Source organism: Trichomycterus rosablanca, chromosome 5, assembly GCF_030014385.1.
Source record: "Trichomycterus rosablanca isolate fTriRos1 chromosome 5, fTriRos1.hap1, whole genome shotgun sequence".
In the NCBI taxonomy this organism is placed as follows: Eukaryota; Metazoa; Chordata; class Actinopteri; order Siluriformes; family Trichomycteridae; genus Trichomycterus; species Trichomycterus rosablanca.
In genome coordinates, this window is record NC_085992.1 from 47,268,347 (window position 1) to 47,296,138 (window position 27,792).

Consider the following 27,792-nt stretch of genomic DNA (forward strand, 5'->3'; position numbering starts at 1 on the left):
TATAAAAAGCTACTGATTGAGGTTAAAAGAATTAAGGGACATTGCTCAAAAATTAGGTTTGCTGCAAGTGTATTTTTGACACAGACAATTGTACTATTTTTGAAAAACTCTGTAGCAATGGAAGAAAGTCATGTGGTCTGATGAGTCCAGATTTACCCTGTTTCAGAGTGATGGGTGCATCAGGGTAAGAAGAGAGGCGGCTGAAGTGTTGCACCCATCATGCCTAGTGCCTACCGTACAAGCCTGTGGGGGCACAGTGCTATGATCTGGGGTCGCTGCAGTCGGTCAGGTCTAGGTTCAGCGACGTTATGTGCCCAAAGAATGAGGTCAGCTGACTACCTGAATATACTGAACGACCAGGTTATTCCATCAATGGATTTTTTCTTCCCTGAGGGCACGGGCATATTCCAAGACGACAATGCCAGGATTCATCGGGCTCAAATTGTAAGAAAGAGTGCTTCAGGGAGCATGAGACATCATTTTCACACATGGATTGGCCACCACAGAGTCCAGACCTGAACCCCATTGAGAATCTTTGGGATGTGCTGAAGACTTTGCGCAGTGGTCCAAATCTCCCATCATCAATACAAGATCTTGGAGAAAAATTAATGCAACTCTGTACAGAAATAAATGTTGTGACATTGCAGAAGCTAGTGGAAACGATGCCACAGCGAATGCATGCCATAATCAAAGCTAAAGGCGGTCCAACCAAATATTAGTGTGTGTGACCTTTTTTTTTGGCCAGGCAGTGTATAAAAGTCATGTTCTTTGAACAGAGAAGTATGTGTTCTCATCATGTAGTCAGAGAGAAAAAGAAGTAAAAGTTATTGAAATTCCAAGTTGCAAGTGTATTCAAAACTTTAACCATATGCACTTGTGCAGTGAAGTGTGTATTTGCTGATGTGCATTCAGGCTAAAGAGTATCTGAAGGAGCAGGCCTGGAGGAATCACTTTGCTGAGTATGGACAGGGTGTGTGTATGTACCGCACAGAGAAGACCAAAGAGCTGGTGCTTAAAGGAATTCCTGAGAACATGAGAGGGGAACTGTGGCTGCTCTTCTCTGGTAAGACATTCACCTACATGCATAGTCTGTGATTTCCCAGACATGTTTTTAATTACAGTATGAAGGCAGGGAAAGATGACTTCGCTAACATGGGATGATTTGATGCCATAACAGAGTAAAATTCTGCCAAAATGTCGCATCAAGGTGTTAAAACCTACATCCGTCCACGATGCCTGCTGAGCCAGCTAAGCTGTGCAGGTTTAGTCGTTTAATAGGTAACCATTGCACTAAGAACATATTAGTTCTCATAGATTTAACCTTTAGCTCTAGTGAAAACCTTTGCTGTAGGTTTTTTTTTAACATACAGACAGCGCTTTAACACCTAGTAACCACAACTGAGAGCTCAAAATAATATCAGTGTATGGATCAGTTTCAGTATTACTAGGTGAAATGTGTACCAGCTAAAGTGCATTCTCTTTTGTTATAGCTGGATCTGGGTAGATGCAAACTAGGACACTGGCTTGGGCCCAGATGTTGTAATAGGAATGTGAAACCACCTCCTTGTTTCTACACTCACTGTCCATTTTATCAGCTCCACTTACTATATAGAAGCACTTTGTAGTGCTACAATTACTGACTGTAGTCCATCTGCTTCTCTGCATGCTTTGTTAGCCCTCTTTCACCCTGTTTTTCAATGGTCAGGACCCCCACAGAGCAGGTATTATTTAGGTGGTGGATCATTCTCAGCACTGCAGTGACACTGACATGGTGGTGGTATGTTAGTGTGTGTTGTGCTGGTATGAGTGGATCAGACACAGTAGCGCTGAGTTTTTAACACCTCACTGTCACTGCTGGACTAAGAATAGTCCACCAACCAAAAATATCTGTGTGGTCTCTGGTGGTCCTGTGGGGGTCCTGACCATTGACGAACAGGGTGAAAGGGGGGTTACAAAGCATGCAGAGAAATAGATGGACTACAGTCAGTAATTGTAGAACTACAAAGTGTTTTTATATGGTAAGTGGAGCTGATAAAATGGACAGTGAGTGTAGAAACAAGGAGGTGGTTTTAATGTTATGGCTGATCAGTGTATGTAGATAATCACACACACACACACACACACACACACACACATGGATGGATGGATAGATAGATAGATAGATAGATAAAGATATGTTGATATAGATATAGATAATACAGTTAGTCACATAACCTATTAATACTTAAGAGATCCTCACCAAGGGCTTCTTAGTTCATGATGCAGGAGAATAAACAAAGCTCTTGACATGCGTTGTGAAGACAAGTCGCAAAACAGAGCAACGTATGAAATTTCCTAAGCAGCTTCGTCTGGATACAAGTTGTATTGTAATCCTTCTGTAATCCTTTTACTAGGAGACTAAATCTGATTTAAGCGTATATCATGTGCTTCTTGATGTTACTGTTCTGTGATGTGACTTGTCTGCTGTGATTTATGAGCCTACCGAGCCTCTATTAAGTGTCTAAATTATAAAAACAGAGATGCAGACTCCGGTATCAGCCCATTTCAATGTGAACAGCATACTAATATTGTAAAATACTAAAACACCAATTAGATAAAATGTCTTACATACATACGGGTAAAACAGTCGTCTTCAATGTGCTGATTCATGAATACACTCAAACTCAAAAGAAGCTTTATTGGCATGACGAATAAGGACAATTGTATTGCCAAAGCTCAGTTACAGAGAAAATAACAATAAGAAAGAACAAATACTGTATATGCAAAACAGTTACAGGTGCAAAAAAATAAAATAGAATAAAATAATAATAAAAACAGTGCAAATAATAACAATAAAAAAAGGTAACATTACCAGTAATGAGGTAGTAATAAAAATTGTGTGTGCATGTGTGTGTGAGACATGGTCACCCACTGTCCCTCACCTGGTGGTAGGTGTGTGTGTAGAGTGCTGCCAGTGTGCAGCTCTCTCTGTGCTCCCCCAGTAGGTGGGGCAGTTTGTCGTGGTCTGGGAGGAAGTTAAAGTTGGGGATGATGTTGGGTGAGGAAGTGCAGCTTCGTCTCTACTGTACTGAGATCGCAGTGCTGGCACAACCTCTCCTCACGGGGCAGACAGGACCGGGTGTGTCGCCCCTTCTCCACGACCAGGTCGTGTGCACTCAGTCTGTACCTCGTCAAGGTGTTTCTTAATTTAGGGTCGGATACTGTGCTCAGATAATCTGCTGTACTGTAGTGTCTGTTTAGGGCCAAATAACACTGCGTTTTACTCTGGACTTTATATACAGTATATAGATATTTAATTCTGAGTCTTTGTGTAATTTGGTTCATTCTAATTGAGTTTGCAGATTTTTCCTGTTCCTGAGTCTTTATTGTGTTAGTGTGTGTTAGTGTACAGTTCTTAGATATAACAGATCAAAGAATAGGATATACTGTAGAATATAGTTATAAATACACTTAAATAAGCATGGATGAGTAGGGGCCCCAGGACAGGGGCCTAGTGCTGTGTGTTTATTGAATGTGGTCCTGCTGTCTGCCGGGAGCTACAGTAGCAACACTGAAGCTAACAAAGTGTTACAATGATGAAATGTTTATCTGTTCTTCAGTTGGTCATGATTATTTATTTCTGTGGTTTTATTTTATTCATTAGAAGGAGGATATTGTATGTTCTATGATCTTTATGATGTTTTTCTCCTTTTTATTACATTTTCTACATTTTATTTGCCTATTTTTTATTTGCACAAACAAAATGCTTATTCACACCTTTGTTGGCCTGCTTGCACTTTGTGGTAGCCCACACACACACACACCCACACCTGTTTGTCTTAAAACCATGTCCTGTTTACAAAATGAAACCAATGTCGATCAACCTCTCTCTCTCTCTCTCTCTCTCTCTCTCTCTCTCTCTCTCTCTTCCTCTGTGTGCGTGTGTGTGTGAATAGGGGCGATTAATGAGATGGCCACTCACCCCGGCTACTACGAGGACCTGGTGGAGAAGTCGATGGGAAAGTATAATTTAGCTACAGAGGAAATTGAGCGTGATCTTCACCGCTCACTCCCTGAACATCCAGCCTTCCAAAACGAAATAGGCATCGCTGCACTGAGACGGGTCCTGACTGCTTACGCATTCCGCAACCCCAACATAGGCTACTGCCAGGTACACACACACACACACACACACACACACACATACACATACATACCTATAACTCAAATCAACCCTGACATTTGTTATAACCACATACACTCTGCAGTATGAATTACCACTGGCTGCACACACACACACACACACACACACACACACACAAATGTTTAAACAAACACTGAACGTTGGTTATTACCACTGGCTGTACACACATTCCTCCAAACTGCACACAGTATATGTAATACCAACAGCAAATACACAATGAGAGTGCATTGCATACACTTTTGCCCTGTTCAGGTTGCTGTTAAGCTGTTAAGTACACACACACACACACACACACACATACAGACACACACAAACACAAAACCCTGGTGTATTTCTTTCTTGTGCCTCATGTTACTTGATGGTCTCAGACCCACAGTGACCTAGCCAGAAAGAAGTGCACCCCCCCCCCCCCCCCCACACACACACACACAAACATACAACTTCATAAACCCACAGGACTTTAACATTAGCTTCCTACCAGTGTCTCTAATTCTAGTCCCCTTCAGATACCACTCAGATATTGAGTATTCACTTATCATATGGGTCCATCCCTAAAGACATTTAGGGTCGAAAAGATTTAGGAATTATGGCATAAACATGGAGTAAAAGCAAGTCTTATGAGGATGATCTATGTTACCGAAAATAAGCAATAATAAACCTGATGCTGTGATGTTTTTTCAACTCCTTTTTATCCATTCCTTCACATTTACATTTAAAGTATTTAGCAGACACTTGCATCCAAAGTGTTTTACAGTTGTGTCTGAGTTGTGACTTGCTCAGGGACCCAACAGTGGAAAATTGGCAGTGGTGGGGCTTGAACCAGCAACCTTCCGATTACTGTTCCAGTACTGTAACCAACAAGCAACCACTGCCCTTCTATTGCATGAAAACTTACTTACTGGTGTATATATACTGTCTGTGTTCAGGCAATGAACATCGTGACGTCAGTGTTGCTGCTCTATGCTAAAGAGGAAGAGGCTTTCTGGCTGCTGGTGGCGCTGTGTGAGAGAATGCTACCGGACTACTACAACACCCGAGTCGTAGGTCAGTAAAACTCATTTACAACAAAATGTACACTCACACAAACAACAACCATACACAACAAGGGTAACAGTGCAGTTCTAGTAGTGCAGATCAGTATAAGTATAGTTTTGGAGCATAAAATGAAATGTTTACTTATAAGCTTAAATGTGTTTGATTAATGATTAATAACTAATAATTGTACGTACCACATAGATGAAATAATGTTATGCCTGGTCTGTGTATATTTGGATGCATTACAGGGTTAAAATGCTGCTCTCTTTCCACAGGTGCGTTGGTGGATCAGGGGGTGTTTGAGGAGCTGGCGCGAGTATACGTACCACAACTATACGACTGCATGCAGGAACTGGGTGTGATCTCCACCATCTCTCTGTCCTGGTTCCTCACGCTCTTCCTCTCCGTCATGCCCTTTGAAAGCGCCGTCGTTGTGGTCGACTGCTTCTTCTATGAGGGTATCAAGCTTATTTTCCAGCTGGCGCTGTCTGTGCTCGACGCCAACATCCACCAGCTGCTCGGCTGCAAGGATGATGGAGAAGCCATGACTGTACTGGGCAGGTCAGACAGAGTTTAAAAAGGCAGTCATGTGGTGAGGAAATATAAAGGGTTTGATAAAGTTACTGATTTTTATGTTTAAAAACATTTTGTGTAGGTATTTGGACAGCGTGACCAATAAAGACAGCACACTGCCTCCCATTCCTCACCTGCACTCTCTTCTGACTGATGATGGAGAACCTCATCCTGAGGTGGACATCTTCAAACTTGTCTGCAGTTCCTATGAGGTACCTAATATTAATTTTTAAATATTTTTTAAAGGCACAATTGCTCATATAAACCCGTGTGACCAACTATTAATTTAATAATAATAAAAACATTGCAGTTTCTGTGCCCGAGCACAATGTGGGCCAGTTGTGGCCTAGTGGTACTGGACTAGTAATCCAAAGGTTGCTGGTTCAAGCCCCACTACTGCCAGGTTGCCACTGTTGGGCCCTTAAGCAAGGCCCTTAACCCTCAATTGCTTAAGTCAAATTTATTTATATAGCGTTTTTACAGTTGACATTGTCTCAAAGCAACTTTACAGAATCCTGGACCAACAGACCAAAAACCCCTGTTGAGCAAATCGAGGGCGACAGAAAAACTCCCTTAAAATTACAGGAAGAAACCTTGGGTGGCCTGGAGGATACTTTAAATAAACAGGATTTAAACAGATCATACAAACACAAAATTACATTGAACTGAAAGTTATAACTAGCGAAAAAAAAAAAAAAAATAATAAGAGTTCTTCATTGTTTAGTCCAGTCTGTGATAAAGTCCGTTGTAAGTTCTGGACATTTTTGGTCCACGCCATTTTTTGGGGGACACGCCAGGTTTCCATCCCATCTACTAGGAGCAGCATTGTTGGCACTGCAGTCTCGACTTGCAGTCTTCAACCTTGAGAGGGTAAACAGATATAAAAGCGTCTGCTAAATGCCAAAAATGTAAATGTAAAATGTAAGCACAAGGTTAGCCATTGTACAGCACCCCTGGAGCTAAGGGCCTTGCTCAAGGGCCCAACAGTGGCAGCATGGCAGAGCCGGGATTCAAACTCTCAAGCTTTCCAGAGCTCTACCCACTAGGCTACCACTGACCACCTACCAGTATAAGAACTATAGCTATAAAGTTGATTCAACACAATACTTACTCATCTGAGTGTTTCACCTGTCTAAATCTAATTCAGGGCATCTTTTTCATTTTATTCTGTGATCACATCCAAGTTGTCCACAACAGATGTGTGTGGCACATGGATACCATAGATATTTTAGTGGCCTTTCAAATCATTCATTTTAAATCTCTGGAACTTGAGGTATTTACCAGAAAGGCAAGCAGACTCGAGCTGGACGTAGGGAATAAATTATTTATGCCACTGCAAAGGCATTTTTAAGGCTTTGGCATTACACAGCAGTTTTATGACTAAAATAGACAAACATGGCAGGTTCTACGTAATCTACGTTTGTTCTGGGTGGGTCAGCATTTTTATATCTATTTTACAGTTGATTAGTTCTTGCGCTCTCTGTCTTATTACATCTTCCTCTGACATTTGCAGAAATTTGGCTCTATTCGGGCGGATGTGATTGAACAGATGCGCTTTAAGCAGAGGCTGAGGGTTATCCAGACTATTGAGGACACTACTAAGCGCAATGTGGTAAGTGTACTTCCAGTGCATAATCTTTCCTGAACACTGTTAATGTTCAAGAACTTTGTGTTTAATATGCTCACTGTCTCTCACTCACTGTCTTAACCGCTTATCCAATTAAACCTCTTATCCAATTAAAGTCACGGGGGGTGCTGGAGCCTATCCCAGCTATTTAATGGGCGCAAGGCACACAGTAACACCCTGGACGGGGCGCCAGTCCATCGCAGGGCAGACACACACACCCATTTACCTATAGGGCAATTCAGTGTCTCCAATTAACTTGACTGCATGTTTTTGGACTGTGGGAGGAAACCAGAGCTCCTGGTGGAAACCCATGCAGACACGGGGACAGTGCTACCCACTTAGCCACCGTGCCGCCTGTGTTTTTATATATATATATATATATGTACAGTGTATCACAAAAGTGAGTACACCCCTCACATTTCTGCAAATATTTCATTATATCTTTTCATGGGACAACACTATAGAAATGAAACTTGGATATAACTTAGAGTAGTCAGTGTACAGCTTGTATAGCAGTGTAGATTTACTGTCTTCTGAAAATAACTCAACACACAGCCATTAATGTCTAAATGGCTGGCAACATAAGTGAGTACACCCCACAGTGAACATGTCCAAATTGTGCCCAAAGTGTCAATATTTTGTGTGACCACCGTTATTATCCAGCACTGCCTTAACCCTCCTGGGCATGGAATTCACCAGAGCTGCACAGGTTGCTACTGGAATCCTCTTCCACTCCTCCATGATGACATCACGGAGCTGGTGGATGTTAGACACCTTGAACTCCTCCACCTTCCACTTGAGGATGCGCCACAGGTGCTCAATTGGGTTTAGTCCATCACCTTTACCTTCAGCTTCCTCAGCAAGGCAGTTGTCATCTTGGAGGTTGTGTTTGGGGTCGTTATCCTGTTGGAAAACTGCCATGAGGCCCAGTTTTCGAAGGGAGGGGATCATGCTCTGTTTCAGAATGTCACAGTACATGTTGGAATTCATGTTTCCCTCAATGAACTGCAGCTCCCCAGTGCCAGCAACACTCATGCAGCCCAAGACCATGATGCTACCACCACCATGCTTGACTGTAGGCAAGATACAGTTGTCTTGGTACTTCTCACCAGGGCGCCGCCACACATGCTGGACACCATCTGAGCCAAACAAGTTTATCTTGGTCTCGTCAGACCACAGGGCATTCCAGTAATCCATGTTCTTGGACTGCTTGTCTTCAGCAAACTGTTTGCGGGCTTTCTTGTGCGTCAGCTTCCTTCTGGCATGACGACCATGCAGACCGAGTTGATGCAGTGTGCGGCGTATGGTCTGAGCACTGACAGGCTGACCTCCCACGTCTTCAACCTCTGCAGCAATGCTGGCAGCACTCATGTGTCTATTTTTTAAAGCCAACCTCTGGATATGACGCCGAACACGTGGACTCAACTTCTTTGGTCGACCCTGGCGAAGCCTGTTCCGAGTGGAACCTGTCCTGGAAAACCGCTGTATGACCTTGGCCACCATGCTGTAGCTCAGTTTCAGGGTGTTAGCAATCTTCTTATAGCCCAGGCCATCTTTGTGGAGAGCAACAATTCTATTTCTCACATCCTCAGAGAGTTCTTTGCCATGAGGTGCCATGTTGAATATCCAGTGGCCAGTATGAGAGAATTGTACCCAAAACACCAAATTTAACAGCCCTGCTCCCCATTTACACCTGGGACCTTGACACATGACACCAGGGAGGGACAACGACACATTTGGGCACAATTTGGACATGTTCACTGTGGGGTGTACTCACTTATGTTGCCAGCTATTTAGACATTAATGGCTGTGTGTTGAGTTATTTTCAGAAGACAGTAAATCTACACTGCTATACAAGCTGTACACTGACTACTCTAAGTTATATCCAAGTTTCATGTCTATAGTGTTGTCCCATGAAAAGATATAATGAAATATTTGCAGAAACGTGAGGGGTGTACTCACTTTTGTGATACACTGTATATATTACCACCTGGGCAAGACAGAACTGGGCAAAAGGTCTAATTTGGTCTGTACTGGGAGAAAAGCTCTTTATATTTTTCCTTCCTTTATCTTCCCTTATTTGTTTTCTCTTCTTTAGGTTCGAACTATTGTAACAGAGACTGCATTCAGTATTGATGAGCTGGAGGAGCTTTACACACTCTTCAAGGTATGTCACAGCCTGCTGTTCTAAAATTACAGCCAACTTATTTTCCCTTCTGTTGGAAATACACGGATTGAATGAATCATGACTGAAGCAGTGTACCAGGAACTCAGATAAGAATTTTAAAGGAAATATATATATGGAAGTTCAATAACAGCCAGAATGCCTTAAGATTGGTTTCTATAAACGAAGGTGAAGTTGCTTACATGGCCTAGCTGATTACACCGATCAGCCATAACATTAAAACCACCTCCTTGTTTCTACACTCACTGTCCATTTTATCAGCTCCACTTACCATATAGAAGCACTTTGTAGTTTTGCAATTACTGACTGTAGTCCATCTGTTTCTCTGCATGCTTTGTTAGCCCCCTTTCCATTATTTAAGTGGTGGATAATTCTCGACACTGCAGTGACACTGACATGGTGGTGGTGTGTTAGTGTGTCTTGTGCTGGTATGAGTGGATAAGACACAGCAGCGCTGATGGAGTTTTTAAATACCGTGTCCACTCACTGTCCACTCTATTAGACACTCCTACCTAGTTGATCCACCTTGTAGTCATCTTCTAGACCTTCATCAGTGGTCACAGAACGCTGCCCACAGGGCACTGTTGGCTGGCTATGTTTTTGGTTGGTGGACTATTCTCAGTCCAGCAGTGACAGTGAGGTGTTTAAAAACCCCAGCATCGCTGCTGTGTCTTATCCACTCATACCAGCACAACACACACTAACACACCACCACCATGTCAGTGTCAATGCAGTGCTGAGAGTGATCCACCACCTAAATAATACCTGCTCTGTAGTGGTCCTGTGAGGGTCCTGGCCATTTGAAGAACAGCATGAAAGGGGGCTAACAAAGCATGTAGAGAAACAGATGGACTACAGTCAGTAATTGTAGAACTACAAAGTGCTTCTATATGGTAAGTGGAGCTGATAAAATGGACAGTGAGTGTATAAACAAGGAGGTGGTTTTAATGTTATGGCTGATCTGTGTATATTAAACATGAATACAAAATGTAATATTGAGAGCCATAGAGGAACAGAAGGACTGTTGTAACCTTGTGGAATCATAGATGGTTTGCCAAGAGAAATGGTCCAAAATGCAAAAAGTGAATTGTGCACCCACTTGACGAAACCAAAGTACCCAAAGAAAACCTAAATGGATGAGTTATTAGAGGTTTGGATTAAACCCATGTTACTGGGTGGCACAGTGGCTCGGTGGGTAGCACTGTCACCTCACAGCAAGAAGGTCCTGGATTCGTCCAGGTCTTTTTTGTGTGGTGTTTGCATGTTCTCCCAGTGTCTGTGTGGGTTTCCTCCGGGAGCTCCGGTTTCCTCCCACAGTCCAAAGACGTGCAAGTGAGGTCAATTCAGGATACAAAATTGTAAGCAGTAACTACCTGTCCTGTCATGAATGTAACCAAAGTGTGTAAAACATGACGTTAAAATCCTAATAAATAAATAAACCCATGTTACTAGGACTGCACCATTAGAAATGAGTGTTATATATTAGGTTAGACACATTCTATCAGGTTTAATAGCTTCTCAATTGATCTGTACAACACTGACTTATAACCCTATAAACCCACATAACAGTGCAGCTGCTTCTTCAGTGCACTTACATCTGTAATTCACCTGATGACAGTCACTGACCTGTTCATTCACATCTTTGATTGAAGGCATTTACACCATCAGTAATGGTCTGCTGTAAATCCAGTGCTTTAATAGTGAAATTATTTTATATTTACATTTTACATTTTCAGCATTTAGCAGACACCTTTATCCAAAGTGACTTACATTATAGTTACAGTATACTGTCTGAGCAACTGAGGGTTAAGGGCCTTGCTCAAGGGCCCAACAGCAGCAACCTAGCAGTGGTGGGGCTTGAACCAGCAACCTTTGGATTACTAGTCCTGTGCCTTAACCACTAGGCTACAGCTTGCCCCTTGCTTATATCAGGAGGTGTTTGAGGAGCCGGCGCAGGTAAACTACACTGTGACATTTATGGCGCTCCTTCTAATGAATCAGTTGATGTGTTCTCGCCACATCCGCTGCTAAGAGGTGTATAAAATCAATTACCTCAAAATGATTACTTGCTTCAAACAGTTTGGAAAGGCCATTTTTTCTTCCAGCATGACTGTGCCTGTGAGTAGTTGTGGCTCAGTGGTTAGGAGTAATTAGAAAGCTGCTGGTTTAATCCCCAGTATCGGCCAAGTTGTCACTGATGGGCTCACAAACAAGGCCCTTAACCCTCAATTGCATGATACGAGGGTTCTTCAAAAAGTTTCCACACTTTTTTAAACTCTATTTATTAAGAATTTCAACACACGCTGAAACCAGAGCTGGAATCTCGAATACTATCGGCTGGGCTGAGCATCCACATGAACAACGATTGGCCTGTTGTTCATATAGGGGTGGGATATTAAAAGCCGGATAGGGACTCTCTCATAACTTATGCAATTACGACCTCTGCTGGCTTATTGATGCCGCCTGCACAGAGACGGGAAAGGAGTGCTGTCAGGGTGTGTCACTCCGCACACAGTGCTGATCCGCATTGCAGTCTGTAAAGTATAGGTGACAAAATGCATGCCCACGTGTCGGAGGGGCTGTGGGTTAGCTTCGTTCTCCTCAATCAGAGCAGGGATCGGCATTAGTGGAGAGAAAGCATGACGCAATTGGGCAATTGGACGCGCTAAAAGGGAGAAAATGCATAAACAAAACAAAAAAAAAATTTCAAAAACAAATCACATCACTTTTCTACATCGTCACCTTCCGATGCATTTTTTCAGCGTCGTACCAACTTCTTAATGCCATCAGCAAAAAATGTTTTTGGTTGAGCGCGTAGCCACTGATGCAGCGTTGCTTTCACATCATCATCACATGAAAATCTTCTTCACCTTAAAGCTTCTTTGAGCGTCTAAAAAGGTGGAAATCAGATAGATCTAAATCTGGACTATAAGCGCTCTCAGACACGTCCAATTACTCCTCTTCCCACCCTCAATGTTTCCAACCAAAATATAAAAGTAAGGAAACTTTTTGATGATCCCTCGTAAAAAGTCTAAATGCCATAAATGTAAATGTTCATGTGCACAAAGCAGGTCCATAATGTCATTGTTTAATGACTGTGAAGGAACTTCAGTGGCTTACACAAAGCCCTGACCTCAACTCCATTGGACGTGAATAAATGTGAATAAATTGGACACTAAAAAATCTGTTAGGAAGCTCTTTTAGAAGAATGGAGGCTGTCTTAGCCACACGGTTTTAATATGGTATCTACAGTATTATAACCTCATGGCCAGGTGTCTAAAGATCTTTGCCAACCAAGTGCATAATAAAGGGCTCAGGTTGAACTCTGTCCTTACTTCCACAGGCCGAGCACTTGACCAGCTGTTATTGGGGAGGTACAAGTAACCCCATGGACCGTCATGACCCAAGCCTGCCCTACCTGGAGCAGTATCGTATGGACTTGGAGCAGTTTAAGGGGTTGTTCTCAGTGCTCTTTTCCTGGGCCAGCGGTACACACACTGACGGCTTAGCTGTCCGATTCTTCCGCCTGCTCGACCAGAATGCAGATTCTCTTATCAACTTTCGTGAGTTCATCTTCGGCCTTGGTAAGCGCAATGAAGGTGCACGTTTGTTGTTGTATAGAAGTCTTAACCATTACAATATGTTACGACTGGGAAAAAATAATCAATTTTAGTTTGATTTAGGAAAAGCAATCCAGACTTTATATTTGCTTGCACCTATTTTAAATACACTGATAAGTCAAAACATTTGGATCACCCATTTAAAATGCTAGTCAAGACCACTCTGACCCAGTAAGACATAAATTCCACTTGATATGTAAAGGAGTTGTGTGGTGTCCTATACCAGGACGTTACCAGCAGGTTGCGTATGTTGAAAGGTGGATCGTCCTACAGTGCATCCTGGTGCCACTGATAAACACAGATGTCCACCCATCCACATGATCTTGGACAAAACAGGACTCGTCGGACAGATGAACCATCGTCCATTACTCCAATGTTTCCGATGTTTTGATATCTGCATGCCCATTGTAGGTGCTTTTGACTGTGATTAGGAGTTTGCATGGGCGCTTTGACTACCTTGCAACTATGCAGCTCCATACACAGAATGGTTTAATTTACTGTGTGTTGTCACACATTCACCTCATCACCAGGATTGAAATGAATTGCAATCTGACTCCCTGTCCTTATGCTGATCTGTACCACCCTACTACCATAGACATCATTTATAGAATTAGTGCATCTTTGTTGCCCAACAACCTATTGGTGGTTCGTGACGGCCTCTTTTTCTTAGAAATACATCAACCCAGGCATCTGACCATAAGGATAATCAAAGTCAGGTCTTTGTTCCTGCCTATATCTGCTGATTTTAACACAGATGTTATATGTAACTACCTTTAGCCCAACATTCAATATAACCCTGATTATGATTTTTGGGGGTGGTTCTAATGTTTTGGTTCTTTACTACATGCAGTCTGTTTACCAGCAGTTTTATACTGATGCATAATTAAACTCTTATTCATGGTTCCTATTCTAACTGATAAGTAGATCATTCAGTTTTTTGTTTTTTTGTTTTTTTTATATTATTCAGCTTTTTAGCTCATATTTAAATTGAAGTATGCACTTTGCTGTGTTTCAAACTGTCCTGATGTGTTGTAGGTATCCTGTGTCATAGTGACCTGACTGAGAAGCTGAAACTCCTCTACAAGATGCACATACTACCAGGTAAAGGAGTTTGTTAATGGTATGTACACCAATCAGCCATAACATTAAAACCACCTCCTTTTTTCTACACTCACTGTCCATTTTATCAGCTCCACTTACCATATAGATGCACTTTGTAGTTCTACAATTACTGACTGTAGTCCATCTGTTTTTCTGCATACTTTTTAGCCTGCTTTCACCCTGTTCTTTAATGTTCAGGACCCCCACAAGACCACTACAGAGCAGGTATTCTTTAGGTGGTGGATCATTCTCAGCACTGCAGTGACACGGACATGGTGGTGGTGTGTTAGTGTGTGTTGTTGCTGTTTGAGTCGGTCATCTTCTAGACCTTCATCAGTGGTCACAGGACGCTGCCCACGGGCGCTGTTGGCTGGATATTTTAGGTTGGTGGACTATCAGTCCAGCAGTGACAGTGAGGTGTTTAAAAACTCCAGCAGCGCTGCTGTGTCTGATCCACTCATACCAGCACAACACATACTAACACACCACCACCACCACGTCAGTGTCACTGCAGAGCTGAGAATGATCCACCACCCAAATAATACCTATTCTGTAGTGGTCCTGTGGGGGTCCTGACCATTGAAGAACAGCATGAAAGCAGGCAAAAAATGTATGGAGAGAAACAGATGGACTTCTATATGGTAAGTGGAGCTGATAAAATGGACAGTGTGTGTAGAAACAAGGAGGTGGTTTTAATGTTATGCCAAATCGGTGTACATTATGTTACATTTGCTTGGTTTGAGATGCCATGTAACCTAAGATGGTTTTCGGAGCTTTAAAAACAGCCCAAATCATTACAGCTGCTTTATTTTAATTGAAAAGTAAAATGCAAAACTTACCTAAAAGATTTCTTGCCAAAAAAAGCAATATTTTGTCTCATGTGACCAAAGAACCTGTACTAACTGATCACTTATTGTACTTTTGAGTTCGTCCAGCATTACATGCAAAAATAGCTTCCATCTGGAGATTTCTAGGCCTCCCAAATGATACCATTTCTGCAAATCTGCAAAAAAATGTTTTTTAAATTATCCTCCTTACTGTGGTTGGTGGACAAAGAACATTAGCATCTCCCTGCAGGGTGTTTATTACAGCTTAATACAGTGGCCCTTTATACCCATAACACTGCTCATTCTGTTAGTCTATTATTTCTTCATGTTGATAAATGACTAGGACTCTGTTTTACTTCATATTTATATCATATTAAAGATTGATTTAATGAGTCATGAAACATGTGTTCTTAGTTCATGTATGATAAATAAATATATCTCACCTATCCGTCATTATGTAAGATAGGAATCTATGTGCTGTGTGTAGATAAAGGATTTAATAACAACTGGTAACTTTCTGGGACTAAACACACATGCATTGTTGTGCTTTGACCCTTGATAGGACAAGTTTCTAAATAGCAGCACTGTCAGAAATTTCAGCTTTAAGAAGCTTTTAAGATTAAGTCGCTCAGGTAGCGCAGCGGTAAAAGACACGCTGCGACCTTTGCTGGATTCTGAGTACATTGTATCGAATCCAGCTCTGCTTCACCGGTTCGAGGCTGAGTGGCTGTATGAGCAACGATTGGCCGGTTGCTCAGTTGGGGGGCGGGACAAAGAACCAGATGTGGGTCTCTCTCTGTCAGAATGCGATTACGACCTGATCTGATTAGGCTGATTAGATGCACCTGCACAGAGAAGAGGAAGAGTTCCCTTAGGGTGTGTCTCTCCGCATGCAACGCTAGGTGGCGCCACACTTATCGATGTGTGGGTGGCAAAAATGCATCCGGCTGCTGCCCATGTTTCGGAGGGGATATGGGTTAGCTTCGATCTCCTCGGTCAGGGCAAAGTTCGGCATAGACAGAGAGGAAGCACGATGCAAATTGAACAATTGGATGCACTAAAGGGGGAGAAAAAGGGAGGGGAAAAAAAGAAGCTATTAAGATTTGCAGTTTTTGTTGAGATTGCTTGAGGGATACATATTGTGGCATGTAAGATGCACAATCTACAGTTCCCATATAATTGGGGAACCCACTATTTATTCTCTTTGGAACTTAGCTGTCTCATGTTGCTTTGAAATCTCTCATTCTCATCTCTCATGTCAGATTTAATCATTTTGTTTAATCTAGGATGATACAGCTCTTAATCTATTGTGTATTAACTTACATCAGATGTTAAAAATAAGAGTAAAGATGCTATTTTACTTAATTTTTTTTGTAGTTGTAATTAAATGCACTTATATGTTGATGCACAGCTCATTCTTGTGGAGAAATATCTCCAGATATGTCCTTAAAATTATGGTACACGGGGAATAAAACATGATTGAGAGATTTGGGTCTAAAACTTAACGTTTCTTTCTTATTCTCTTAGATCATGAGCCGGACGAGCCAGACTCGGCTTTTGAGGCTACACAGTACTTCTTTGAGGACATCACCCCTGAGACCTCCAATGGTATATACCACACACACACACACACACACACACACACACTGAACCTCGGCTGTGCCTAATGAATCTCAGCTCTATGTTTGATGTTCTTCTCTAGATAAAACATTTTATTTTTATAGGGCAGTTTGTCCTAGATAATTCAGTACACGTTAAACATACCATACACACTGGAAGTATGTTAAATATAAAGTAAATGTGTAAAGCCTAAATACGGAAAATGTTTTACTGCACTGCTGTGACATACATTGATTCAGGCATAACATTAAAACCACCTCCTTGTTTCTACACTCACTGTCCATTTTATCAGCTCCACTTACCATATAGAAGCACTTTGTAGTTCTACAATTACTGACTGTAGTCCATCTGTTTCTTTGCATGTTTTGTTAGCCCTCTTTCATGCTGTTCCTCTAATGGTCAGGACCCCCACAGGACCACCACAGAGCAGGTATTATTTAGGTGATGGATCATTCTCAGCACTGCAGTGACACTGACATGGTGGTGGTGTGTTAGTGTGTGTTGTGCTGGTATGAGTGGATCAGACACAGCAGCGCTAATGGAGTTTTTTAAACACCTCACTGTCACTGCTGGACTGAGAATAGTCCACCAACCAAAAATATCCAGCCAACAGCGCCCCATGGGCACCGTTCTGTGACCACTGATGAAGGTCTCAAAGATAGCCAACTCAAACAGCAGCAATAGATGAGCGATCGTCTCTGACTTTACATCTACAAGGTGGACCAACTAGGTAGGAGTGTCTAATGGAGTGGACAGTGAGTGGACACGGTATTTAAAAACTCCAGCAGCGATGCTGTGTCTGATCCACTCATACCAGCACAACACACACTAACACACCACCACCATGTCATTGTCACAGCAGTGCTGAGAATGATCCACCACCTAAATAATACCTGCTCTGTGGGGGTCCTGACCATTGAAGAGTGAAAGCAGGCTAACAAAGTATGTAGAGAAACAGATGGACTACAGTCAGTAATTGTATAACTACAAAGTGCTTATATATGGTAAGTCAAGCTGATAAAATGGAGAGTGAGTGTAGAAACAAGGAGGTGGTTTTAATGTTATGGCTGATCGGTGTATGAAATGTTCTTATTGGTCAGGTTGTTACATATGATCATATTCCTAAAGTCTTACATACTGAAATATTCTGTGAGAAGCCAAACATTATCAGTGTAGTTACTGTGTGTGGTAAGAGTGGCTTAACTTGTGCTCTCTGATGTAGGCCTGGACCCCAAGAGAAGTGAGAAAGATGATGGTTTTGTCAGGGTCACCTTCAAAAATGAAAAAGGTAAGAAAAGCACATGTTCAACCACACACATTGCTGGCCTGACTGCCTTCACTAAGCTATGGAAGAACCATTTTTGGTGAACAATCAAATGTCATAATTGCCTCTTACCCCCAAATGCAGTGATCAGCCAATTTATAGCTGGTGTCTGATTGTTTGTAAGCCTGTAAGGTAAATTTAGCTACAAAATAAGGGATAGCTACCACGTTATCATGCTGTTAACTGCATTGCTTTACAGTTACACTCCTCAAGCTTTAAAATGTTAAGTACACCACTGTGTAATGCGTTCTGCAGCAGCAGCAAAAAGAGACCATGTCAGTCCCTCTTTCCATCAAATATCAACTGTGTTTGTGTGAATGCAAGCCAGATCGGTGGCTCTGGTGTGTGTTTTTGATACTGTCTTGACTATAAAATGTAAAAAAAAATTTTTTTTATATATTATACTTGGACTACAATCGGCCTTAATTCATTGTGTTATGGATTAGCAGCATTAAACACAGTGAGCGGTGACATTAAATGACACAAAACTGAGCATAAAGGCTAGGCTTTTGGTTTATTCACTTGTCATAACTACTGGACATGCTACACTGATGAGCCAAAACATTAGGACCATCTGCATTCTGTGCTGTCAAAACATCTCTGACCTGCTGAGGCATGATTCCACAAGACTTCTGCAGATTGCCTGTAATGTCTGGTATCAGGAAATTACCAGCAGGTTCTTTAACTCCTGAATGCCCCCATAGCGCCGGCCCTGCTTGTGTTACTTTAGTTTCGCCCTAAGCCGGATTTGAACCTAGGGCGGAAAAATATGTGCGCTGCGCTCTGCCCACTGCGCTACACAAACAGTGGAGTATCAAACAAGTTGTTATGCTGATATAACCTGCGCACACACTGCGTTACTAAGACTAAAAGTGAATACTACTTAAAATAATAACCAAACGCTTTCTAATTCCCATGGTAGTGGCAGTTTCCTTCTGTTTCATACATATTTCATGCAGCATTTTCATACACTTTTTCATGCAGCATTTCTCTCCCATTGATTAAAAAAATTGAACAAAGCGCCTCCTGTTTCAATTCAATACGGAACGCGACATTTAGTTTCCATATAAGGAACGATTCCGTATTTTACGGGACGGTTGGCAACCCTAGTCGATAGGTACTTAACACAGCTGCCCTTTAGCATCCCTGCATCTGGATGAGTAATGTAAAATTTTGGTTTTGGGAAAGAAACCCTACATAGTCATGAACTTTACCATTTGTCTTAGAAACAAACCGTAAGCATAAAACTGTAGATCATTATGACCTTAAGGTAATAAAATAATTTAACTGGTATATTTCTTTACAGCCTTTCACTTCTGCTTTAGATTTTATTCATTCTTAAAAAAACACAGGTATTATTGCAAAGCAGTTACATGTGCAGTCATGTACTGTAAAACTGAACAGTCTTTATTAATGATCTGTCACGTTTTTCGCAGCTTTGGGCCATGTGTTTCCACAACACCTTTTGTTTTATTTACACAAAAAGCACAGGATTTAAAATTTAAGCTGTTTGTGTTTCAGTAAATAATGTGTTCTAAAAAGCTGCTGAACAGTAAATCCTTGATTGAATGTCATTCATCTGAGAAATTGGCAGGCATGTGTGTGTTGGGTTTAGCATTAGGCTAATTAGGCTAGTTGCAATATAGCATGTACATGAAGGGAAATAATGTATGTCGTTATGTACAGATTTTATGCCAAACCACAACGAGCTCAATTTAGTTTAAGTGCAAAATTAAACAGGATTTGGCAAATTAGAACTCGTTCAGTTTTTCTTGAGCAAACACCATGCTCTGACAAACAAAACAGCGTATGGCAGTGATGTTTGTTTTGCTGTAGTATTTGGCGCCTCCTGGTGTTTATTTTAAACACGGTGCTAAATAAATGCACTGTTCTCATTCTCCTGATTGTACACACCAGGAGTGCCCACACCTTTGTGACTTGAGAGCTACTATTTCAGTAAACTTTGTAGCTTTTTTAAATGCGCTTCAGTTTCCTATACTGATATTCAGTTTTACAGGGCAAGCGAGTGAAAACTCACACTAACCTTATTCTGATGATCTGCACTGAATGGTGTCAGCCAGGTTTATGTAGTCTGGACAGTAGCTGCTGATTCTCAGGCAGCTTCCAAGTGTTCATCAGTAAGGGTGGACCGATATTTAGACTTAATTAGTTTCATGTGGAAAAAGGCTGATTCACACAAGCAGGTTGATCCAAAAATGCTTTCAAATATGTGGCACATTTTTATGTTTGGATATTTTTCCTAAGCCAGCAAGTTCCAAAATTGTCCAGCAGAGGCCATAGACTTCATATAAATATCAGATTGTAGGGTTAAAATGTTTGTATGTAACATAAGATCTGAATATTCTCCATCAGCTTTTTTTTCCACGTATGAACAAAACATGTCTTTGCAGTGTCTTTGCGAATCAAACGGTTTTTGGTTTCTTTGTGCTTGGTTGCGCACTCATCTTCACAAACAGTGCAGGTTACAAAATTAAAATGCAAAAATGGCGCAAACTGGCTACTGATGAATGAAAACTTTTTTAGATTAGAGGTGCTTAATTAAATTAAAGTAACAGTGGACACATTTCATGTCAATCACGTTGACCTGTTTGAATGAGGCGCGATCTACCAGCGTGTACTGTGCGATCGACTGGTAGATCCCACAGTACTGATCGTATTGGGCACCCCTGCTATACAGTATATAAACTGTATATATACTTTATACATGGGGTTGTAATCTTGTTTTCTATTTGAATGCCACACATTTCTCTCAAAATACTCATGGACATAGTGGCCAAACAGTCTTTGTTTCATCCTACTACAAAACCCCTTCTCCAAAGAGTTCTCCTTGTCCATACTGTATAATCAGCAACAGACTTGATTTGTGATTTGATTTATGATTCGAAAGATGAAGCTTTTTCTAGTACATCTGCTTTTAAATCTATTGCTTGCGTTTCTCTGTATTACATTCAAACATTCTAACAATCAAAGGTGATGGTTTGGGTTTTCCCTCCATCCTTGACTAAGACCACTGCTCCCTGTATTTAAGGACAGATATTTGTAAAGATAATTTTAGGACCTCAGGTTGTTTAGAGAAGGCTCCAAGTAAAAATGTTTATTCTACTTTTTGTCATATTTTCAAAAACCCACAACAAATGTATGAAGATCCCAAATTTGTGAAATACTTTGGACAAAGTGTGTTGTAGACATTCATTCAGAGTAAAATAACAGAGGCAGGATCATTAAGGTCCTAAGACAATATTAAAACACATCCCTTAAAAATCTCTGACAAATAAAAACAAAAACATTTGACTGACTGTATAATGACTTGTGTTTAAATTTCTATTTCTAAATTTCTATTTGATTTAGATTTGAATGGAAGCAGCTTACGCTGCAGCAGTAATTTTCTTGATTTCCATTTTATCTCCTGCTGTAGTGTGCATGAGTTTATAATTGCTGTTTTGTCACTACAGTGAAGAAGATGCAGATGCAGGATTACCGTACCTACATGCGTTTATGGAACCACGAGACAAAATCCAAATCAGAGAACATGAAGAATCTCCCAAAACTTAACCAGGTACATTTTTTGTGTATTTTTAACTGCAGTTCTTTACCTGTAGTTTCCTTAAAAATATTTAAAAAAACACAGGCATTGTATCAGTATTAAGACAATTTAACATCATACCGATATGGTCTTAATTCTAGGCATTAATAAGGAATTAGGAAATTAGCTTTTTTTTGCTGGTGTAACAGCTGAACAGGTCTTTGAAATGTAACTGACAGAATTAACTTCCATTCAACCTCAGGCTCAATAATAAGGCAGTAAGGTCTGGCTTGAAGTCATCGTTTAATTCATTCAAAATGAGCAGGCCAGTCATCTTTTCTCTAGCTGATGCTTGGTTTTAGGTTAAGTTTAGTGATCGTCGGCTTGTGTGTCGGTGCTCAGCCACGAAAACCCCAAATTTATGTAGCTTTTGCCAAACAATTCTTGTGCTGACAGGAGTCCTGAATTTATGAAAGACATTTTTAGACTGAGCATGCACTTGGTTGTTTTGTTCTAAGCTGAGCTGTTGTTGCTCCAAGACATTTTCACTTCACAGCAAAGTAGTTGATTTTGTTTATTAGTTAATTAAGATTTTAACGTCATGTTTTACACTTTGGTTACATTGGAAGTAATTGCTTAGTGGGTAGAGCTTTGGGCTATCAACCGGAAGATTGGCGGTTCAAATCCTAGCTCTGCTATGCAGCCATTGTTGGGTCCTTGAGCAAGGCCCTTAACCCTCTCTGCTCCAGGGGCGCCGTACGATGGCTAACCCTGCGCATGACCCCAGTTTCCGAACAAGCTGGGATATGTGAAGAAAGAATTTCATTGTACTGTACACCTGTATATGTATATATGACAAATAAAGTATATCTATATCTTTATATCTATCTACATCTATCTATCATGACAGGAAACGGTAGTTACTCATTACACAAGGTTTATCAGTTCACAAGGTTATATCGAACACAGCCTAGTGTCTCCAATTTACCTCACTTGCACATCTTTGGACTGTGGGAGGATACCGGAGCACCCGGAGGAAACCCACGCAGACACGGGGAGAACATGCAAACTCCACACAGAAAGGACCCGGGCCGCTCGAACCCAGGACCTTCTTGCTGTGAGGCGACAGTGCTACCCACTGAGACACTGTGCTGCCCAAGTAGTTGATAAAACGGCACAATAAAGCGATGTTATTTTTACAGGTCGGGTTAAGTCACTAAGCTCTTTAACACGACCTGTTCAATTGCCATTAAAGTGGCTTTATGCTCGATTTTGTGCATATAGGTGTAGCTTTTATTTGCGTTTTCTGCATTTATCAGATGCCTTTATCCAAAGCGACTTACAGAACTAGGACAGTATACAGTCAGAGCAATTCAGTGTTAAGGGCCTTGCTCAAGGGCCCAACAACAACAACGTGGCAGCAACCTGGTGCGGCTTGAACCAGCAACCTTTTGATTACTAGTCCAGTATCTTAACCACTAGGCTACGGCTTCTCTAGTAGATTGCTTGTAGATGTACTTCAGTACTTAAACTTAAAAAGTATTACGCCAAACGTTTTCTTACCAAGACTTGAACTCTTCTTTCCTAGGGTCAGTTCATTGAGCTGTGTAAGACGCTCTATAACATGTTCAGCGAGGACGCCAGCGAGCAGGAGCTGTATCACGCTACAGCCACGGTCACCAGTCTGCTGCTAGAAATGGGCGAGGTGGGCAAGCTTTTCTGCAGCCCGTCCAGCAAAGAGGACGACGCCGACGACGAGGAAGAGGACGAAGAGGAGGAGCGAACATCGGTCTCCCGCAGGAAGCAGCACAGGACGCGTGGCGACTCCGTCAATGAAAAGCTTCCGGGCTCAGCTCCGATGGAGGACGTCAAACTGGACGAGTCGCCCAAAGACACGGGCACGTCCTCGGCCATGCTGGTGTCCGACGACGAGACCAAAGACGATACGTCCGTGTCTTCGTACTCGGTGCTGAGCACCGGCTCACATGAGATGGACGACAAGCTGCACTGTGAGGACATCGCGGAGGACACGGTGCTGGTGCGCAGCGCCGCAGGACGAGATCGGATCCCACACAGCGCCAGCATTGATAAAGACTGGGCCATCACTTTTGAGCAGTTCCTGGCCTCAGTGCTGACTGAACAAGCCTTGGTGAGGTATTTTGAGAGGCCCGTGGATATTGCAGCCTGTATCGCGAATGCTAAGAATGTGCGTAAAGCCGGGCAGACGCACCCATCGGTCAGCGACTATGAAATCTCGCTGTCGGGCTAAAACAGTGGTTTTATTGGCACTGTACTGTTTTCCTGTCTGAGAGACATGATGGAATTATAATGATATTATGGTTCATGACTATTACAATGTACTTTTCGGTGTATGGTGGGTATTGTCAGGCTTCAGGCTGCATTTACAAGTGCAACTAACAGTTGAACGTTAAAATCTGGGTTTGTATCATTGTTTTTGCTAGAAAAAACTAAATATTGTGATGCAATATTGCAAGTATTGCAATATAAAGTATTTCCTCCAAAATTACCAGTAAGGCTGTAAGAAAAGATGTTATTACATTTATTAGTAAGTGAAAAGTCTGTAAAAAGGTTGAATAAACTTTAGGACGTCTCCTGGCGTCTGTTAATGACAGAACCCACTGTACTTTCCGAAAAGTGTGTTGCAGTATAATTTGTCATGATATTAGTATTGTATTTCCCTCTCCTTCAGCCCTACATGTGGTCCCACTTATAAAGGACACTGTGGTTTTAGGGTGAGCAACCCTAAACAGCTTTACAACCACAAATGACCCACTAACTGGTCATCCAACTTTAACTCTGAACAACTTGCTATAAATGTTCTGTAGTAAAAACTGATTTTTAAGCCGCGTGAAAGCCACAGTACTCAAATCTACATATCTACACATTAATCTCAGCTCAACTACCTATTACTAAAATGACCTAAGCCTCAACTTCGACTGTACGTATACTTCTCGAGGACTGGATCCATTTCTCTAAGAATGAAAGGAAGAGGAACCTGCGTATCAGCGTATTTTCTATAATGTGAAATCACCCTGAAGCATCTGAGATTCCGGACCAGAAAGACTGTGAACGATCGTGTGAACTCTTTACAGATGGACGAGATTTTAATCTTTTTTTATTTTAAATCTGTAGATAAAGCTGAAAGGAAGATTGCACATATTATATGCTTGGTGTACTTTATATGGAGTAGTAATTTTGCTAGCTAACAGTAATAATGTAATACAGATGTGTAATACTGTGTTTAGTCCTCTCATGTCTACACATACAGTATACTGCCTAATTAGGGAAGCAGGGAGAGACCAGTCTCTGTCTTCAAAAAAATGCTTATTATGTAATATTTTTAAGGAATAGTTCCATTCAAAAATCAGTTTTGTTGGTTAGTGGATTGTAGCTGTTCAGGTTTGGCTGTTATGCAAATTAGAAAACATACGTTTTGCCACATTGTCATTTTTGAACTGCACTATTCCTTTAAAAGATGAATTATTTAATGTATATGCAAAACAATTGGACGTTTTTGAAGGTTTTTTTAATTAGAGAGAGTAAAAAAAGAATTGAGTGAATCCTTTACATTGAATAAAAATGACTGAAATGACCAAATTAGAGACCATAAATGGCTAAGCTGTTAGGAATCACTATGTTAATACTTTTACAGACAATTTTAACAGGCACTGTTAAATATGATAATCATACAATTTTTATTGCTAGCTTTTTGTTACTGAGAACTGCACTTTAAATTCTTCTTGCTGCCATAAACAAAAGACAAGATATACACCGATCAGCCATAACATTAAAACCACTCACTGTTCATTTTATCAGCTCCACTTACCATATAGAAGCACTTTGTAGTTCTACAATTACTGACTGTAGTCCATATGTTTCTCTACATACTTTTTTAGCCTGCTTTCATGCTGTTCTTCAATGGTCAGGACCCTCACAGGACCACTACAGAGCAGGTATTATTTAGGTGGTGGATCATTCTCAGCACGGCAGTGACAATGACATGGTGGTGGTGTGTTAGTGTGTGTTGTGCTGGTATGAGTGGATCAGACACAGCTGCGCTGCTGGAGTTTTTAAATACTGTGTACAATTACTGTCCACTCTATTAGACACTCCTACCCAGTTGGTCCACCTTGTAGATGTAAAGTCAGAGACGATCGCTCATCTATTGCTGCTGTTTGAGTTGGTCATCTTCTAGACCTTTATAAGTGGTCACATGACACTGCCCACGGGGCGCTGTTGGCTGGATATTTTTGGTTGGTGGACTATTCTCAGTCCAGCAGTGACAGTGAGGTGTTTAAAAACATCCACTCATCACCAGCACTGCAGTGCTGAGAATGATCCACCACCCAAATAATATCTGCTCTGTGGTGGTCCTGTGGGGGTCCTGACCATCGAAGAACAGGGTGAAAGAAGGCTAAAAAAAAGTATGCAGAGAAACAGATGGACTACAGTCAGTAATTGTAAACCTACAAAGTGCTTCTATATGGTAAGTGGAGCTGATAAAATGGACAGTGAGTGTAGAAACAAGGAGGTGGTTTTAATGTTATGGCTGATCGGTGTATACAACATAAGATACATAAACTACAAACCCTGCTTCATATTGTCGACAGTTTCTTTCTCACCCCTGATGGGCATGTGGCATGGTTGTCAACTTTTATGTAAGCTTTTTCAGATGAGTTTTATGCTGCTGTTTTTGTAGATTCTGTGAATTGTTTTAAGTGTTATTTGATTTACTCAGAATAATTAAAAGTGTAAAAGAAATGATCATATGCTGTGTAAAAAAAACAAGGGTGCAGTCTCTTTATTCAGTCCTTGTGAATGTGTCGTGCAGCGCTAGCCATCTCCTCTGACTAGATCTAAAGTATATTTTATTAGGGAAGGACCAAACTAAAGTCTGAAATGTATGTGCCAGTCTATGCCATTTAAAGTTGGAGCTTACAACAGTGGAACCCGAAACAGGGCGCGTCTTAATCTGCACATTTAAGGCATTGCACAGCCGCTTTTACCCAAATTCAAGCATTTGAGGGTTAGGGGTTTGCTCATGGGCCCAACAGTGGCAACTCGGTGGATGGTGGTGGGGCTTGAACTGGCAACTTACTGATTACTAGTCCTGTCCCTTAACCACTAAGCTACCACTGCCCTGATGTGTCTAATTAGTGCACTAAAATTGTATAAAAGATAGATAATAATAGAATGCCTTTATTTATCATATATACATACAGGGGTTGGACAAAATAACTGAAACACCTGTCATTTTAGTGTGGGAGGTTTCATGGCTAAATTGGACCAGTCTGGTGGCCAATCTTCATTAATTGCACATTGCACCAGTAAGAGCAGAGTTTGAAGGTTCAATTAGCAGGGTAAGAGCACAGTTTTGCTCAAAATATTGCAATGCACACAACATTATGGGTGACATACCAGAGTTCAAAAGAGGACAAATTGTTGGTGCACGTCTTGCTGGCGCATCTGTGACCAAGACAGCAAGTCTTTGTGATGTATCAAGAGCCACGGTATCCAGGGTAATGTCAGCATACCACCAAGAAGGACAAACCACATCCAACAGGATTAACTGTGGACGCAAGAGGAAGCTGTCTGAAAGGGATGTTCGGGTGCTAACCCGGATTGTATCCAAAAAACATAAAACCACGGCTGCCCAAATCACGGCAGAATTAAATGTGCACCTCAACTCTCCTGTTTCCACCAGAACTGTCCGTCGGGAGCTCCACAGGGTCAATATACACGGCCGGGCTGCTATAGCCAAACCTTTGGTCACTCGTGCCAATGCCAAACGTCGGTTTCAATGGTGCAAGGAGCGCAAATCTTGGGCTGTGGACAATGTGAAACATGTATTGTTCTCTGATGAGTCCACCTTTACTGTTTTCCCCACATCCGGGAGAGTTACGGTGTGGAGAAGCCCCAAAGAAGCGTACCACCCAGACTGTTGCATGCCCAGAGTGAAGCATGGGGGTGGATCAGTGATGGTTTGGGCTGCCATATCATGGCATTCCCTTGGCCCAATACTTGTGCTAGATGGGCGCGTCACTGCCAAGGACTACCGAACCATTCTGGAGGACCATGTGCATCCAATGGCGGTGCCGTGTATCAGGATGACAATGCACCAATACACACAGC

General features: G+C 41.6%; 1 protein-coding gene across 1 annotated transcript in view; it reads left to right on the forward strand.

The window, feature by feature from the left end:
- Positions 1 to 24,108, forward strand: part of tbc1d9 (TBC1 domain family, member 9 (with GRAM domain)) — a 61,536-nt gene extending 37,428 nt beyond the window's left edge. The window contains exons 10-22 of the mRNA XM_062995291.1: positions 913 to 1,063; positions 3,936 to 4,150; positions 5,110 to 5,227; positions 5,494 to 5,779; positions 5,874 to 6,003; positions 7,305 to 7,403; positions 9,517 to 9,585; positions 12,947 to 13,187; positions 14,259 to 14,324; positions 16,679 to 16,759; positions 17,994 to 18,059; positions 21,569 to 21,672; positions 23,228 to 24,108. Of these exons, the coding sequence (XP_062851361.1) occupies positions 913 to 1,063; positions 3,936 to 4,150; positions 5,110 to 5,227; positions 5,494 to 5,779; positions 5,874 to 6,003; positions 7,305 to 7,403; positions 9,517 to 9,585; positions 12,947 to 13,187; positions 14,259 to 14,324; positions 16,679 to 16,759; positions 17,994 to 18,059; positions 21,569 to 21,672; positions 23,228 to 23,908 (2,307 nt within the window). The 3' untranslated portion in view covers positions 23,909 to 24,108. The remainder of the gene's footprint in view (positions 1 to 912; positions 1,064 to 3,935; positions 4,151 to 5,109; positions 5,228 to 5,493; positions 5,780 to 5,873; positions 6,004 to 7,304; positions 7,404 to 9,516; positions 9,586 to 12,946; positions 13,188 to 14,258; positions 14,325 to 16,678; positions 16,760 to 17,993; positions 18,060 to 21,568; positions 21,673 to 23,227) is intronic.
- The last annotated feature ends 3,684 nt before the right edge of the window (positions 24,109 to 27,792 follow it).